This window comes from Macrobrachium nipponense, chromosome 12 (assembly GCF_015104395.2).
Source record: "Macrobrachium nipponense isolate FS-2020 chromosome 12, ASM1510439v2, whole genome shotgun sequence".
Lineage (NCBI taxonomy): Eukaryota > Metazoa > Arthropoda > Malacostraca > Decapoda > Palaemonidae > Macrobrachium > Macrobrachium nipponense.
In genome coordinates, this window is record NC_087205.1 from 97,336,912 (window position 1) to 97,356,911 (window position 20,000).

At 34.3% G+C, this 20,000-nt stretch overlaps 1 protein-coding gene across 1 annotated transcript in view; it reads left to right on the forward strand.

Moving 5' to 3' along the window:
• Positions 1–20,000, forward strand: part of LOC135224690 (potassium voltage-gated channel protein Shaw-like) — a 172,493-nt gene that overhangs the window by 150,379 nt on the left and 2,114 nt on the right. The window contains 8 exon segments of the mRNA XM_064263958.1: positions 1,543–1,722; positions 5,880–6,040; positions 7,184–7,374; positions 8,669–8,880; positions 11,698–11,907; positions 12,771–12,936; positions 14,097–14,258; positions 19,890–19,996. Of these exon segments, the coding sequence (XP_064120028.1) occupies positions 1,543–1,722; positions 5,880–6,040; positions 7,184–7,374; positions 8,669–8,880; positions 11,698–11,907; positions 12,771–12,936; positions 14,097–14,258; positions 19,890–19,996 (1,389 nt within the window).

Genomic DNA, 20,000 nt, shown 5'->3' on the forward strand with positions numbered 1-20,000 from the left:
TTCTGCTCATACTGCAATTTTGACGTCTATAATATCTTCTGCCTTGAATGAGCGAAGACTCATTTTTGTAATGTGAATAAAATCTTACTATTTCTCTGCTTACCTCCTTTTTCATTAAAGCGATGGAATTATGCCGCGACTTAAATATTCATCGTTTCACCGCCGGCCCCTCCAGAGCCCCCGAGCTCAATCCGCAGAAAAAAAAGGGGGAAAGGAAAGATCATATTTTTTATGCAGTAGCCACCGTTTTTCCTCTCCCCATTATTTGAGCTAAATTCTGACCTCCGGTCATAATTTTTTCCTTTGACCCAGCAGAGTATTTTTAATGCATTTAGTACGTTTTGTGTGTGCTTCTGTGCATGAGTTACTTTAGCATTTTGTTCCAAAGAATTTTTTTATGCAATATGTTTGGTTTGTAGTTCTATCTAAGCTAAGTTTTTTTTTTTTTTTTTTATAGTTTTTACATCACTTATTTAGTATTTTGTTCCAAAGAAGTTTTAATGCAATATGCTTGGTTTTTAGTTCTCTCTAAGCAAGATTTTTAAGTTTTTGCATGAGTTACTTTAGCATTTTATTTCAAAGATTTTTAAAGATATATGTTTGGTTTGTAGTTCTTTCTAATCTAATTTTTTTGCATGAGTTACTTTAGTATTTTATAACAAAGAATTTTTAGCGCAATATGTTTGTTTTGTAGTTCTCTGTAAGCTAAGTTTTTGCATGAGTTACTGTAGTACTTTGTTCCAAAGCATTTTTAAAGCAATATGTTTGTTTCGTAGTTCTTTCTAAGCTAAGTTTTTGTATGAGTTACTTTAATATTTTATGCCAAAGAATTGTTAATGCAATATCTTTGTTTTGTGCTTCTTTTTGTATATAAGTTTTTGTATGAGTTACTTTAGCATTTTCTTTCTTCCGTTTCTTCCTACTACTTTTGCAAATTGTCATTGCTTTCGTTTGACTTATTTCTCATGTTCCTGCAATTCTAACCAAAATGAGAGAGAGAGAGAGAGAGAGAGAGAGAGAGAGAGAGAGAGAGAGAGAGAGAGAGAGAGAGAGAACCATTTTGTATCATGTTTTAAGCTGTCGAGACGAATATCTTCATTTCAGCTATCCACACCCAAAACTTCATGAAAGATGGCCATGACAGATGAATAATGTAATAAAATGAAGAGTTAGTGTTAGTTCAGAAGATAAATAAGACAACAACAACAAAAATACACCTTCTGTAGCTGTTTCATACTAATCATTCCTTTTGGGTCATCCAGCTTTCTATTTCCAGCGCTCTAATCATTAAAATATAAACCTTCTTTAGCTGATTCGTAATAACCAATCCTTTTGGGTCATCCAGCATTCTATTTCCAGAGCTCTAATCAATAAAATATAAATCTTCTTTAGCTGATTCTTACTAACCAATCCTTTTGGGTCATCCAGCATTCTATTTCCAGAGCTCTAATCAATAAAATATGAACCTTCTTTAGCTAATTCGTACTAACCAACCATTTTGGGTCATCCATCTATTCATTACCTACCTCTCCAATCCATCAGGCAACGTTGGCCATACTGGACAAATTGGATGTCGACACGGATGTCCCGTCAGAGGAGGAGATAGCCAGAAAATTCGGCTACGAGGAGGCCTACCTGAACGGACGAGTGAGCTGGTGGCAGAGGACTAGACCGAAGATCTGGTCTCTCTTCGATGAACCCTATTCCTCGTGGATGGCAAAGGCAAGTGATTCCAAAGTGACGCCAGGTTACGTCACCTGATAATATCTTATGATTAAGTAGCCGAAGATGGTTTTTTTTTTTAACACTTATGAACTATAGTTAATTTATTGCCACCATTCGGTCTACTGAAACTCGTCAGAGTAATGGAATAAAGACCATATTCTTAGTTGATGTAAAAACATATATTATATGAACCAGGCCTTCAAACCATTGATTTATTTTGATTTCTAAGTACAAACTATTCGTTCATTCACACATGGAAAACACAACACACGCGTGTATTAAGTTTTCAACATATAATTACTCGCATCAACAAAGCGTTAATTATAATTTTCTAGTAATTATTATTTTCATTTCTCAAAAGACGAATCCAATTCAAATGGAACAAGCCTACCACAGGGCCCAGGCACTTGAAACTCAAGCTGCCAAAGAACAACATAATATTCTTCGGTAGCTTGAATTTCAAGTGGATGGCCCCTGTGGTGGGCTTGTTCCATATGAATTGGGTTCGTATTCTACAAAATAATAATGACTAGGAAAATTCCTTTTTTATATTTCACTAATTACTGAAAATTATAATGAACACGAGTAATTGTACGAGAAAAACATAATACATGAGCATTGTGTTTGCATGTGTGTATAAAAGATTAGCTTTTACTTAAAAATCAAAATAAATTGACGCTTGGAAGCCCTGGTTTATGTAAGATATGATACGTTTTTACATTTACTAAACATGTAGTTATTTCTCCGATACTCTGACGAGCTCCGGCAGAACGAATGGTGATAAATTAAGTATAGTCCATATGTGTTTCAAAACTCATCTCTGCGATCTCAGTCATAAAACATTACCAGGTGACGTAACCTGCTCCCTTCATTCTTGCACTTATATGAATTGGAAATTAAGTTGGTTTTTGTTCTGAAAACGAGAAAATCATTTCATGGAAAGATATTGCGTTACATAAACACGGGAAGGCCTTAAAAAGGGGCAAAAGAGTGCTGCGTATACACAAGATTTTTTATAGTAAATATTGCAAAACGTTTACCACCCATGATGGAAAAATTGCGAAAAGGACAACTCCAAAAACATATAGCGCAAAGATCATTATGATTTCTGCAACAAACGCCACGGAAGCGAAAGGCAGAGTGACTGTATTTATTTATTTATTTTTTTGTGGGTGGGGGGGGGGTTGGAGGGGGGGGGGGGTTGACAATGGCGGCAATGACCATTATGAATTCAGAAATTCTCGCCATTAGCATAATAGCGAAGAGAATAATTACATTGCAGAAAGTTTGATCATTGCAATACGGACAATGCATGTTGCAGCATATCAAAATCATTGCTATACTGTATCCATTTTTTTTATAATATTCGCATTAAGGACAACAAATGCCAAGAATACATAGATATTACAATGCAAAATGTTTCAACTTTAAGATGTGTATTGATAAAAAAAAAAATACTAACGCTAAGTTATCCAAAAAGAATACCGGATGGTATGATGAAGACATAGTTTTGAAATGTTAAATTGTGCTTTCAGCAAAAGTAACTCTCATAATAATCATATAAAGGTTCAATAAAATACGTTTGGGTTTTGAGACTTTTAAAGGCGAGCCGCCCACCGCTATAGTACTTTAGATAGTATTATGAAAGAATCGTTAGAATAAAGCTAAAAAAAAAATGGCTGTAGGCTTAGTGGAAAGCGAATTATTACAAACAACAATAATAAGCTGCAGAATAGATACTTATTTCTGCCCACATGTTGATATAGTTTCAGCAATAACCAAAGTGGAAATGCCTAAAATAATTTCAGTTTGATATCCACTAACATTTGTTCCTTCCAATGTCACTCCGTCAACTGCCTTAGAATAATTCATTGGAAGGAACAATAGCCTAGCGTCAGAATCAACGGTAATAAAAATTCGAATTCTGGTCGTCTTCTTAGTGCGTTTACGAGAATCGTCGGCGCGGGGGTTGAGGGGGGGGGGGGGGGCTGGTGGGGGGCGCAACACATTTACCGAACCGTAAACCCCAATCAAGGGATACGTAGACTCGCGCATTACAAGACTTCGGGGTATAATAGCTAGTAATTGGCTCCCGTCCCGCGGAGGAGGGAGGTGTGCGAGAAGAAGCTGGGTGATAATGGGCCAATTATCTTTTCTTCCTCCTCCCCCCACCCCCACAAAACCCCCATAAAGTCATTATACGCTCAGAGCATGGGAACATAGCGATTTTATTTTATATTAATTTATTTATTTATTTATTTTTTGAGATGTTTTCGGCTTAGAATTTTGCATCTCTATCACGAAACGCGCTTCTAGACTTTCGTTTCGTTAGGAAATCGTGTCGCGAATTGAAACTGTGATGAAGTCTAGACCTTAGATAGAAAAACCTTATATATTTTGAAGCGGTTCAGTCACATACATTTAAAAACAATGAGAGAATCAGGTGAATCCGAAAAACAGTGTGCAAGTATTATTTTCCAGAATAATAAAGTAATACTAAGTCCTTGTACAAAAAAGTTCTAGGGATTATAATAGCGTTAGATGTTTATAATCCCAGTTATAAAGAGAAATCATTCTATTTTCTTTACTAGAGCACCATAAATATTTCATCAAAATTCAACAATGGGCATCGAAGAAGTAATTGCATTCCGCGTTATAGAATGATGTTATCTCATGAAGTAATTAGTAACACTAATAGTAATATTATTAGTACTACTACTGACCACTGAGACGATAATATTGGTACAATCAACAATGCTAAGAATGAATGATAACAATGGTAATATCATTAGTACTTCCATTTGATGTTATTCCATCAAGTGATTAGTAATATTATTTGTACTACTACTGACGGCTGAGATGATAATATTGATATAATCTACTTTATATATAACAATAATGCTAAGAATGAATGATAACAATAATAATATTATTAGTACTTCCATTGACGACGAAGACGATGAAGCTCATACAAGCAACTTTATTTAACTATAATGCTAAGAATTATACAAAAAAAAAAAAAAAAAAAAAAATCGAAGCCTTAAAAACTGTCACTTCTATCTTGTTCGACAAAAATCAAAGAGAATGATTGGGAGCCCATCCGAGCCTGAAGGATTATTATTCTTCAGAAATACTGCCCGGGCAAACACTTTCGACTAGGACATTTTTCCTTCGGGTCTAGTCTTAAAAACGCTGGAAATAAATCAAGACTGAAAAAAAAATTAGAAATTCTTTTTAATCGGATGGGACACTTCTCCTTTGGCTCTATCCTTAAACAGCTGAAAATAAATTGAGACCTAAAAACAAAATGTCGTCTAGTTTTTTTTTCTCTCTTTTTTTACCCTCACCTTTGGCCTGAGAGAAAAATATCTTTACTTATTACGTTCAGTAAATCATGATTAAAATAGACTCCTGAGATTCACTTCTAATTTGTTATTGTCGTTTACATAAGTCTCATTTCATATCAGTAAACACTGATCGTGACATAATTTTTTTAAGCACAGCTAAACATAAGTTCACGAATTTTTTTCCTAGTTGCCAGCTTCAAATTTTTGTTGTTGGGGGGAGGGGGGGCAGGGGCAGGGTGAATTGATAATTTGTATGACTTGATTTTGGTCACCAGTGTTGAATCTCATTTTTGCTCACCAGACAATTTTTTATTTCTTTTTGCTCTCCAATTTATCTTATTGTTATTCTTATTGTTATTGGTCACGAGTTTTATAAATTTTTATAGCCTTTTTTAATCAGTTTTTTGGTCGCTGGTTTTACGTTTTTTTGGGGGGGGGGCGGGTCAATAATTCACAATAACATTTTGTTGATAGTTTTGATAACTTTGTTGACAATCAATATTTATAACTTCTCTGGCCGCCAATTTTCTCACTTTTTTGGTCGCTAGTGATTATTCATTCATGGTTCAATCGCTTGTTTTATAACTTATTTTGGTCGCCATTTCCTAATAACGTTTTCAGACGCTAGTCTCGATGACTTTTCTGCCAATCAATTTCTATCCATGTTTATAGGACGCAGTCTTCATCACCTCTATACGGGCTCCCCATTTCTAATCAATTTTATATAACAAGGTCTCGTCATTCATCGAAGTATAAGTCTAAGACTCACCGGTTTAATCTTCTTCTTCTTTTTCATTTCCTTCCCAGGTGATTGCGATGCTGTCCGTCTTCTTCATCTTCGTGTCCATCATGTCCTTCTGCCTGAAGACTCACCCCAACATGAGAGTTCCTGTCATCGTCAACGTGACGGTCAAAGGAATTTCGCCGAACGGGAGTAACGTCACGCACTGGTACCTCAATAAGGACAGGTGAGTAGTTTATCTTTATTTATATATCTATTTTTTTTTTTTGTGGGGGGGTTCACTAATACGGATATATATACCTTATTAGCGTCAGGTGAGTAGTGCCTTTCCGTCATTAATCAAACATTAAGTAAAGTTAAAGACATTCTTTCACAAACTCTTCCTTTTCTTTCATTAATAAAAAAAAATTACGTCAGCTGAATAACATTCTTTCACAAATTCTGTATTTTTTTTCGTCATTAATCTAAAGTGACGCAAAATAAAAAAATAAAAAAAAATTGTCCACAAACTCTTTTCTTTCCGTCATTGATAAAAAAAAATTATGTCAACTGACTAACATTCTTTCACAAATTCTGTCTTTTCTTTCCGTCATTAATCGAAAACTACAAAAAAAAAAAGAATCATTCTCTCACAAAGTCTTTCTTTTGTTTCCCTCGTTAATCGAAAGTGACGTAAAATTAAAAAAAGAAAAATCTCTCACTAAAAACCTTTCTTTTCCCTTTCCTGTATTACAAGATTTTTTTTATTCCATGCAATGGCCTATTTTTCTCCCTGCCCCGGTAACCTTTCTTTCCTCTTTATTCGAAAAATCTTTTTTTGAATTCTTGCAGTCGTGTTTTTTTCCTTCCTACTATAAACCTTCCCATTCCCTTCCCTTTAATACAAAAAAAAATCTTACCTTTTACATTCATACTTTAGTGTTTTTTCTTCCTACTATAGATCTTACTTTTCCCTTCTCTTTCTTACAAAAGTCTGATTTTTTAAAAATTCATACATTCGTGTTTTATTTTTTCAATCTTATTATAAACATTCCCTTTCATAAAAACAATATGATCTTTTAAATTCATTCATTCGTGTTTTTTCCCTCCAACCATAAACTCTTCCTTTTCCCTTCCTTGTCTTACAAAAATCTTAACTCTTAAATTCACATTCGTGTTTTTTCCCCTTCCTACTATAAACTTCCCATTCCCTTTCCTTTAATAAAAAATAAATCATCTTCCTACCATAAATCTTCCTTTTCATTTCCTTGTCTTTGTTTCCTTCCTGCCTTAAACGTTCCCATTCCCTTCCCTCATCCTTTAAATTCATACATTCGTGTTTTGGTTTCCTTCCTTCCTTAATCTTTGCATACCCGCCCCTCCTCCGCAGGACGGACCCCCACGACGCCTTTTTCTACGTGGAAGCCGCCTGCAACGCCTGGTTCACCTTCGAGATCCTCATCCGGTTCACGGTGACGCCCATGAAACTCGAGTTCGTTAAGAACACCATCAACATCATCGACTTCGTAGCCACTCTTAGCTTCTACATGGATATCATCCTCAATCAGACTAAATTTGCAGGTAATTATATCTGTCGTCCGCGAGACTTTTGGGTTTCCACGTCATGTGTGGTTGGCATTGTGGGATATTGTCCCAAACTTTAAGAAAGTGTTTTTTGATAAGTTTTCTGATGAAAGGTACCAAATGGAAGTTATGGATATTATGAAGTCGTTCCCATCTATCTTAACAAGGTACACTGTACACTGAGTGTATATACATCGAAAATACTATTAATTTCATGTGCAGTTGAACATTTCTCCGAATTCTTGGTAGTGACTATGGTGCATCACTACGCCGTGACCGGAGATAATGATTAAAAGCCACATAATGTATATGAGACTGTATTTTTCAAAGTGCAAAAAGGTTAAAAAGCAAGATTGGCTGAAGAGGACCGTGATGTAAACAGTCAAAAGCTCCCTGATTTTTCAAGCTTTTTTCTATTTTGAAAAATACAGTCTCATATACATTATTTTGGCTTTCAGCTCATTACCTAGAGAGTGTATTTCAGCTCACTAACATGTTAAAAGTGTTTGCCCGTGAATATACACGAAGTAGATAAGCTGAGGGAAATAACTCAAGGCTAAAGCTTGTTGCATAAGATAAATAAAATTAGATGGTCTCTTTCTCTAGTTTGATTGATGATTGAAAAAATACTTCTAAAACTTACAAATGCCCTACAAATCTCCCATATTCCTCTGGCAATCATACCCATGGAACTACTTTGGAAACGGTTGATTAATAATAATAATAATAATAATAATAATAATAATAATAATAATAATAATAATAATAATAATAATAATAATAATAAACTCTCAAATGTCTCACAGACCTCCCATATTCCTGTGCTAATCACATCTCTATTCCTCTGGCAATCATTCCCTGGAACTAATCGGGAAACAGTTGATTTTAATAATGATAATAATAATGCAAAATTTTAACTTTCAAATGCCTCACAGTCCTTTCCATAATCCTCTGGCAATCATAACCCCTGGAACTCTCTGGAAATGGTTGATTATAATAATAATAATAATAATAATAATAATAATAATAATAATAATAATAATAATAATAATAAATTTAAACTTTCAAATATCTCATAAACCTTCCCATATTCCTGCGCTAATAACGCCTCTATTCCCACCTCTGTTCTTCTGACAATCATACCCCCTGGAACTACTCTGGAAACGGCTGATTTTAATAATAATAATAATAAAAATGTAAATTCCAATGTCTCACAAACCTTCCCATATTCCTGCGCTAACCACACCTCTAGAACCTCTATTAAAACCTCTCCTCTTACCTCCCAAAGCAGACGACAACACGGGCAAGTCGGCGGAGGTCATTGAATTTTTGAGCATCATCCGAATCCTGAGACTGTTCAAGCTCACTCGCCACTCGGGAGGCCTGAAGATACTCATCCACACCTTCAAGGCGTCGGCGAAGGAACTCACACTTTTAGTATTCTTCTTGGTGCTAGGAATCGTCATTTTCGCCTCCCTCGTCTACTACGCTGAGAGATTGCAGGTGAGATTCCAGGTGTCTGTTCGTGTTCCAATTCTCGGCTTACCTGTGGAAAGGGGAACTGTGATATGGAATGCTGGAATATTGTTATGCTTGGCTCACCTGTGGAAAGGGGAACTGGGATTAGGAAGCTGAGTTATCTGGGTGCCACTCCGTTATTCAGTTCTGTACCAAATCATTCAAAGTAAACGATGGAATGCTTGAATATTGTTATGCATTATCAAAGGAAACATGAAACAAAATGTTTACATTTCGTTTTAGCGACTGTGTTCAGTTTTTATGACATTAAAGTAGAGCGTAACACTGATAAATAATGGAGGTAACAATCCGCTGTTATGTAACTGCCCAAATATATTTATTTATAAAAAAATTAGCTTCTACGGTGACCTTTCGAAATCCCTGTGTATAGAATCACTGTCTAAAAATGTTTATACTTATAGTTACATAGCAGTGGAATGTTTTATCCATTTCAACCCTTGTGCCTCTTTGCTTTTAATAATAATAATAATAATAATCAATAATAATAATAATAATAATAATAATAATAATAATAATAATAATAATAATAATATACTTAAAAGTAATGGAACTACTTCAGCAGCGTTATGCTTATAGAGATTCTTCTCTATTTTTCGAATAGCGGCTTTTTCCATGTTACTTAAACGGGCTAGTGGAGCGCCTATAGAGGTCATTATGAAATACAGGGTCAAGATTGGTGTATAAATACACCGATCTTGACCCTGTATAGAGAAGAATCTCTACAAGCGTAACGCTGCTGAAGTAGCCATTACTTTTAATAAAGTATGCTTGAGAGAGGGTCTGCTTCCTAGGCCCCATATAATAATAATAATAATAATAATAATAATAATAATAATAATAATAATAATAATAATAATAATAATAATAATAATAATAGAAAAATGCGCCTTAGTCAACATACAAAAAGGCAAAGTAACGAGAACTGAAGGGATAAAGCTACAGATGGGAGCATCATCAAAACACCATAGATGAGACAGGATACAAATACCTGGGAATAATGGAAGAAGGGGATATAAAACACCAAGAGATGAAGGACACGATCAGGAAAGAAAATATGCAGAGACTCAAGGCGATACTCAAGTCAAAACTCAACGCCGGAAATATATAAAATAAAAAGCCATAAACACCATGGGCAGTGCCAGTAATCAGATACAGCGCAGGAATAGTGGAATGGACTAAGGCAGAACTCCGCAGCATAGATCAGAAAACCAGGAAACATATGACAATACACAAAGCATACACCCAAGAGCAAATACGGACAGGCTATACATAACACGAAAGGAAGGAGGGAGAGGACTACTAAGTATAGAGGACTGCGTCAACATCGAAAACAGAGCACTGGGGCAATATCTGAAAAACAGTGAAGACGAGTGGCTAAAGAGTGCATGGGAAGAAGGACTAATAAAAGTAGACGAAGACCAGAAATAATACAGAGAAAGGAGAAAGACAGACAGAACAGAGGACTGGCACAACAAACCAATGCACGGACATACATGAGACAGACTGAAGAACTAGCCAGCGATGACAATTGGCAATGGCTACAGAGGGGAAAGCTAAAGAAGGAAACTGAAGGAATGATAACAGCGGCACAAGATCAGGCCCTAAGAACCAGATATGTTCAAAGAACGATAGACGGAAATAACATCTCTCCCATATGTAGGAAGTGCAATACGAAAAATGAAACCATAAACCACATAGCAAGTGAATGCCCGGCACTTGCACAGAACCAGTACAAAAAGAGGCATGATTCTGTGGCAAAAGCCCTCCACTGGAGCCTGTGCAAGAAACATCAGCTACCTGCAGTAATAAGTGGTACGAGCACCAACCTGAGGGAGTGATAGAAAACGATCAGGCAAAGATCCTCGGGACTATGGTATCAGAACGGATAGGGTGATTAGTGCAAACAGACCAGACGTGACGTTGATTGACAAAATCAAGAAGAAAGTATCACTCATTGATGTCGCAATACCATGGGACACCAGAGTTGAAGAGAAAGAGACGGAAAAAATGGATAAGTATCAAGATCTGAAAATAGAAATAAGAAGGATATGGGATATGCCAGTGGAAATCGTACCATAATCATAGGAGCACTAGGCACGATCCCAAGATCCCTGAAAAGGAATCTAGAAAAACTAGAGGCTGAAGTAGCTCCAGGACTGATGCAGAAGAGTGTGATCCTAGAAAAAACGGCACACATAGTAAGAAAAGTGATGGACTCCTAAGGAGGCAGGATGCAACCCGGAACCCCACACTATAAATACCACCCAGTCGAATTGGAGGGACTGTGATAGAGCAAAAAAAAAAAAAATAAATAAACAAATAAATAATAATAATAATAATAATAATAATAATAATAATAATAATAATAATAATAATAATAATAATAATAATATGGTATTCCCTGTTTTTTCTTCGTTTCTGGTTTTTAAAGGCGTCTACATGTTTCGGCCACCTCGTTTGGCCATCTTCGGGACGGGATCGCTGAGTGCAATGGTCTGTGTCAGATGTATTCACGCTATTTATTTGCATTCGGGTGGTTTGAAGAAATGGGTACCCATTTCTTCAAACCACCCGAATGCAATAAATAGCGTGAATTAATAATAATAATAATAATAATAATAATAATAATAATAATAATAATAATAATAATAATAATAATAATAATATCTCTCTCTTCTCCAAAGTACGTACGTTCCCTTACAATAATCTAATTCTATTTTCACGATGCAATTAAACTCCAAAATATTATTATTAACAAAAATAATTTCTTCATCTCTTCAGGCGAATCCCCACAACGATTTCAAGAGCATACCGGAAGGTCTGTGGTGGGCGATAGTGACCATGACCACGGTGGGGTACGGGGACATGGTGCCCAGAACTTACGTGGGTATGTTTGTTGGTGCTCTGTGCGCTATCGCTGGCGTGCTTACGATATCTCTACCCGTGCCTGTCATCGTGTCCAACTTCTCCATGTTTTATAGCCATACGCAGGTAAGATGAAGAGTCGCTAACTATTTCTCCTGTTAGTGCTTTAAATTTTTTTTTTTTCTGTTAGTGCGCTAACCTTTTTTCTGTTAGTGCGATAACTTTTTTTTCTGTTAGTGCGCTAACATTTTATATTACGCGCTAACATTTTCTGTTACTGTGCTGACTTTTTTTCTGTTAGTGCGCTAACTTATTTTCGTCAGTGAGCTTTTTTTCGGTTGGTTCATTTACGAGTTTATTATTATTATTATTATCATTATTATTATTATTATATTATTATTTTTATTATTATTATTATTATTATTATTATTATTTCAGTGCGCTAACGTTTTTCTGTTACTGCACTATTTTTTTCTATTAGTGCGCTAGCTACAGAATGTAATTTGGAATGAATTATGAAGCATTGGTATTCTTTTTTTTTTTATTATTATTATAAATAGTTGCAACACAGGTTTTGTTAAAGATATATTTCATTCTTTCAATATGCATGGCAATAAAATGGATTATTGTTTCACATCTACATTACTATTACATTCTTTTTACAACAAGCATGATTTTTTTTTACTCTGTCAATTGCCAAGAAAATATTGTTTTCCAATAAATACTCATTTTGTGACTTTTAAAATTAGTTAGCAATTTTATGAAGCCTTCTGTATATCATGAAACATATGCGAAATCAAAAAGTATCATTTTCTCATTAGATACTTGAAACACGAGTAAACACAAAATCGCACTCAAGAAAAAGAAAGAAAAAAAGTAAAAAAAAATTCTCACTAGACACTTGAAACTCAAGGATACACAAAATCACACTCGACAAAAGAAAAAAAACTAAAACTAAAACACTCGAACGTCTCTCTCCTACCATTTAGGCCCGGTCGAAATTGCCCAAAAAGCGACGAAGAGTCCTTCCTGTGGAGCAACCCCGTCGGGCTGCCCGTCAGCAGCGCCCCGACGGAGGGCTTAATCGCCGAATGAACGCCATTAAACACCATCACCAGACCATGACGAAAGATGGCATTATTCCTAAGGTAGCAGGTAAGCCTTCAAAAAAAGTAAAAAAAAAAGAAAAAAACTATCTTTACTTTCTTCATTGTTTATTTTGCCTATTATTACTTTTATGGCTGTTTTCTAGGGTTTATTTTGCATATTATTAGTTTCATGGTTTTTTTTCTATAGTTTATTTTGTATATCTTAATTTTCCAACACTTTGAAGAAGGAAGCTCCAGTAATGGGAGAAAGTTGGCAGGTAAGCCTTCTAAAAAAAACTATCTTCACTTTTTTTCATTGTTTATTTTGATTACTATTATTTTTAGGGCTGTTTTCTATAGTTTATTTTGCATATTATTATTTTTACGGTGTTTTCTCTAGTTTATTTGGTATATTTTAATTTTCCAACACTTTGAAGAAAGACGCTCCAGTAATGGGAGAAAGTTGGCAGGTAAGCCTTCTAAAAAATCGATCTTTACTTTTTTTCCCTATAGTTTATTTTACATATCATTATCTTTATGGTTTTTTTTCTATGCTTTACTTAGCACATCAATATTTTATGAGTTTTTTTCTATTGTTTACTTTGCAATTATTTTTTCGAACACTTTGAATAAAACAGTTACTCTGAAGGAGAAAGTTCCAGTAATGGGAGTGTTTAAAAAAATAAAGGCTTACGTCACTAGGTAAGTGGTGTTTAAATTCAGCTTTGATTTATAGGCACTGGAAAACCTACACGCATTCTTTTAAACTGATGAGAAATACTGGCTTTGTCTCCTAATGATAAAATTTAATATATCACATTTCACTAACAGCTTGCATTCATTAGAGGAAAATATATCAGAAGACCCTATTATTAAGAGAGGGACACAGCAAAGTCAGGATTTAATGCCCTAAAATGCACGACAAGTTTATCACCCCCTATAATAAAAAAAAGCTTTCTTATTTCACACAACTATAGCTCAATTCGCATTGTCTTTTATCTTTAAGTTCAGTGAATGACGAATGACCTTTTTTACTATCAAGTTTCGTACCATCAGCAGAAGATGGATAGAGCACGTACCCATTTTGTTTTTCTCACTTTTTTTGCGTAATCTTCCACTCTGAATCTGAACGAACCTGGTTCTTCTTCTTCTTCTGCATCACCTGTCATCCTCTTCTTGAAATGGAAGCTCAGAGCAACTCTCCCTGTGTCTCTCCTCTCAACACAGAAACGCTGAACGGTTACGGACAGGTGGGTGGCATAAAGAACTTGAATCTGTACGCTACAGGTCAGAGTGGCATCACCATCGCCAGGCCTTCCGCAGGATACGATGTCTATCCTGCGTCTGCTCCTCCGCAGCAGCGCACTCTGCAGGCTCGTGAGCCTACAAGTTAGTAGCCTGTGATCTGTACGTGGAAACACAGAAGAGTTAGGAGAGGTGACCTCGAAGGAGAATGGTGGGGATAATGTGCGAGAGAAAGTGGAAAAGTTTATTTGACTTTTTGCTTTATTTGTCAGTTTCGTGATGTGATTTGTAATGGTACACCAAGTCATAATGAGTTTTCCTTGGATATATGAATAATTTAGCTGTAAGAGTAACTTTGGACCCTCCAATACTATTTTAGTCAATGGATAGCCTATCTATGTGTTATATAAGATATGAGTAAAATATCGATCAAGAAGTTGAAATTGAAGCAGAAACTCTATCAGTATTTTGACTCTTCTAGTGATGTAAATTGATCAAATGAATAAATTAATAAGAATATGTACTCGCTTGAAAACAAATAACCTATTTCGTAATAAACCCTTCGTCCACACACCCATACTTTCCCAGTCAGAACGTTACTATACACCAGTAATGCCATGTCCTTAATGTTTTTCTCCTTTACAAGGGAACTACTGTTCCTCACATCTTTTCCCATGGGAGCTTTTCCTTCATCAAGACATGCCTTACGTTTTCCGGTCAGCTAGCCAGTCAAGCTTTTCACACCGTACACCAGTATCAGAGATATTATAATCTCACCAACCTGTCGTGTAATCCCATTCTTTCAACCTCTTAATTGTGTCCCTGACACTCGCAAAAAAGTCACCCTCTGCACGTATTATCAAAACTTAAACGTACCCCTTCCACTCTTACTGTTAGTTCTGCATCTCCTCTGTCTTCTTCATTGAACAAATCTATAAAATATACTTTCCATAGACCAAGGACTGCATTCATATGGAAAACTATAGTAGATTCACATCAACTGTGCATTTAATGTCTAGGCCAGTCCCTTACGACGCTCCTAACTGGCTGTTGATAAGCCAATCGCAAGGCTGGAAACTCTCAGTCTCTCTCGAGAGTTCACATGGGTAGGAACTATATTCCACCTCTCTTGGTGGATACGTCTTTCAGGAGAGGTGGAACATACATCCTGCCTATGTGCACTCTCTCGAGAGACAGAGTTTCCATCCCTGTGATTGGCTTATCAACAGCCAATCAGGAGCGCGGTAACGGACTAGCCTAGACATCAAATGCACGGCTGATGTAAATCTACTATAGTCATCATTGTGACTTGGTGTACAACAACAACAAAAAAATAATTAGATTTCATTTGACGAGAACCCTGAATAAAAAGATTGAGATTCCCAGTAACTTCAGAGATCCATAGCTTGATTGATTGAGAGAGAGAGAGAGAGAGAGAGAGAGAGAGAGAGAGAGAGAGAGAGAGAGAGAGAGAGAGAGACTCAAATTCCCATGTAGAGCTAAAGTGTAGGTATAAGGAAAGGATTTTTACCACCGAAAACTAATTTTGCCCAAAGTAAATCACACAGACAAGGAAGAGTTATAAACGAAATATATTTTTTTTAATGATTCATATTTGCCATGAAAATAGAAAAGAAGTGCTACATTAAACCGTTTCAAAGTAAAACAAGTTTTTGCAGAAAAGTGCATTAAGGAGAAAAGGACTACGAGATGTAGAATAATTTAAAAGTATTATTAAATCACTCGATAGTGAATCTTACAGTGATAAGCTACGTCCTCGGCTTTATCATGGCAGAGTGTAAATATTCAGAAATGTTTGTGTAAATACTGATAAATTGTAAAGCCTGAAGAACGAAGGATAACCCACCATATTCTACGAGAAAGTAAGTCATTCTCAAATACAGTTTAATACTATTAACACGTTCGTCTGTTACAGAAAATTTAATATTTAACCTCTGTTAAAGAAATAGTGGCATTTCATAACTTTTGAACAGTGTTATTTCTTGCTTACAATTTGCTTTGCAAGTAGGAGCTATTATAAACATGTTCGTTGTCATGCATAAAACAATAATCAGTTGCCGTTCTGAGAAAAAAAAGATAGCAGTAACAGATTTGCCTATTACTCTAATTTCGAAGCTTTTATTAAAAATGAAAAACTGCAATAGCAGTTCATAAACCTCTCTTTATTCAACTTAAATATTTTCTAACACACTGACAGAAAATGCAGGTGACAGAACGTTCTTTGTTTATTTCATTTAAATATTGTCTTACTGATAGTAAGCGCAGTTCGCAAAACCTACCTTTATTTCATTTAAAGATTTTCTAACTCACTGATAAAAAGTGTTCTTGCTATCGATATGTGTAATAGCCAGAAGTAGTACTACGTCTTATGGAGAAAATATCTAGATTTGATTGGTGGATCTTGAGAGAGTCCGGTCATGTGGAGAGAATGGAAGGGAATACGTACGCAAGATTGGTATATATTAAGGGTCTGGTCATGTAGAAAGAATGGTAGATATATATATATATATATATATATATATATATATATATGTATGATATATATATATATGATATATATATATATATATATATATATACAAATATAGATATATATATATATATATATGTATATATATATATATATATATATATATATATATATATATATTTATATATATCTATATACACATATGGTATACATAATATATATATGTATATATATAATATATATATATATATATATAAATATAGTATATATATAGATATATATATATATATATATATATATATATATGACATATATTATATATATATATATATATATATATATATATATATATATATATATATATATATATATATTATATATCATACATTATTATATATATATGTATATATATATAATATAATATATATATATATATATATATATATATATATATATATTACTACTTTAACGATGAAATTTTGGATAAGGTTGAGCCGCGAGGTCGCTTGGGAAGGATTTCAATGTAGGGATGTTTAACATTCCTTCGACGAGCCTTACATTTATAGGCCTACGATTTCGCCTTGCATTAAGAGTTATATTCAGAGGAACTCCATAACTGATTCATTTTTTTACGAGAATTGTGAAGGACGCGATTTATATGCAGGAATGCTCGCGCCCCCGAGAGAAAATGTTGTATGATGTATGTATTTCCTTTCTGTAGCAGTTTTACGAATATACATATGGTAGTGCATGTGTAATTTGGGTGTGAATATACATGAGTTCGCATTTTTTATCTGCGTTAATCAATCACCTCAGTCTCTCCTTACAAAGAGATTGAAACGTACCTGCGGAAAGGAAAATAATACATTGGAAGTCTATAAAAAGTCTTGGGATTATTTTATTTTCTCGGAACTTTCTATTTTTTCCGATTTTTTATCTTTTTTTCGAAAAAAATAATACACTGAAAGTCTATAAAAGTCTTGGGATTATTTTATTTTCTCGGAACTTTCTATTTTTTCCTATTTTTTTCGAAAAAATAATACATTGAGAGTCTACAAAAGTCTTGAGATTATTTTATTTTCTCGGAAATTTCTGTTTTTTTTTTTCGAAAAATAATACACCGAAAGTCTATAAAAGTCATAGGATTATTTTATTTTCTCGGAGCTTTCTAATTTTTTTTTCGCAGACATATAAATATGGCCTGGAATAAATATTTCTCGCCAGAATATTTCTGAGATGTTTCCGTATCGGACTTCTGGGTATTTGTCAACATGCCGAGAGGGTATGTCCGCCAGGGAAAATCCTAAGACTTTCACACATTTATCTTTCCTTTACTTTTATTTATACAAAGATGTTTTTTATCAATTCTACGGAGAATTTTTTATTTTCTTCCATTTCTAACAAGTGTTTTTATTTTGTAATATTTAAAATTTTTCTTATTTGTAGCCACATTTTGGAATATTTTCTATTGTGCCTAATTTTTAGAGGTACGTGAAACATTGGATACATATAGCGGCTATATAATCTGGACCACAGTACTCTACAGAATTGTATTATTCTATGTAATCTTATTTTACTACCAGTCAGTTCAATAGGCAAGTGACACTAATATATATATATATATATATATAATATATATATATATATATATATATATATATATATATATATATATATATAGTATATGTATATGATATGTATGTATGTATAACTGAATCACGAAAGTTTGGAACGTGGTAAATGCATAAATAACGGTATAAGCCACGAAGGAAAGATAAACAACGGAAGCTGCAAGATATTTCGACTCAACATCCTTTAAGTATGTTTAATATGTTTTCTGAATAAGTTTTTGTTTGCCAAAGATCTGAATGTGGTCAGCTGCCGCCCTGTATAATCCTTTAATTGCCTTGTCCCTGTGTCTGAGCAGTTGGACTTAATCTTTTTGCTCTTAAATTGTGCCCATGTTTATGCTTGTTTGGAAAAGTTACTCATTTTCCAGGTGTGTTGGATTCCAGGTACTAATCTCTTTATAATCCCTATCTGTCACTTATACGACCCTTCCTTATACTCTCAGTTTCTCACGTAAGTCAGTCTGTCTGCTAAGTAAAGGACGTTGAGAGTCGAAAGATCTTGCAGCTACTGCTTAGCTTTCCTTCGTGGCTTATACCTATATATATATATATATATATATATATATATATATATATATATATATATATCTATATATATATAATATATATATATAGCCAAGGCACCTTGGTTAAATATATTGTCACGCGCTATTTAGTGACATACAAGCATATATATATATATATATATATATATATATATATATATATATATATATATATATATATATGCTTGTATGTCACTAAATAGCGCGTGACAATATAATTTAACCAAGGTGGCCTTGGCTATATATATATATATATATATATATATATATATATATATATATATATATATATATATATATATATATATATATATGGATTTTGGGAAGTATACATGGAGTGGATGGGCGAACAAAGTACAAGGTTAATTATTGTGTGGGGTTGTGGGGGAGGCAAGAAACAAGGTATTTGCTTCATCAAGTCTATATGTGAAGAGAAGACCCCCACCAATCATATTTACAGATAAGTTAACTGGTATGCACGACACTGCACGAGCATGTACGTAAACGTGGAAGAGCACACATTATTTTTCATGCAGCAATAAACTCTGCTAACCACTGGTCTTGGGGACTGAGTACACTAATCGCCTGGTTGACAGACATCTGTTAAGTCCTGACGAAACCTTTCGTAAGAGACATTAACAAACCTTTTTTTTATTAATATATGCACGTTTATAGTAGACGCCTACTAATTGGATGCTATATTGCAGACTTTGTCATTCAATATAATTTTGTCCTTTCTTCTGATGTCAGTGTATGTTTATGAATATACATCCGTGTTCTATTTTTTGTCTTTTCAGACTACTTACCTAAATTTTCTTTTATCTTGATTTTGTGCCTGTTTAATTGCCAGAAATTTAATTAATATATCTTTTACAAAACTTGATTTGACAAGTGTTATAATAAATGAAAAATCACACCAAAGAGTTTTCAAATACTCACTTTTGAAGAGTCACCATTAAACAGTTGAAATTCACATTAAAAAATTGAAAGTGTCACAGGAAGATTTATACGAATAATTTACCATCATCATTCTCAACTGATTTTAACACTAATGGCCATTTTACTTTTCCTCGTGGTTTTTTTTATACTTCTGCTTCGCCCACATCAGGTTGTGATTCCTACTACAGTAGCTCTCCCATGCCCCTTCATCCCCCAGCTCTGGATCCTTTAGGCAATAGTCTCCGTGGTGATAAGGATACCCTTCAGCTACTTCAGGTAA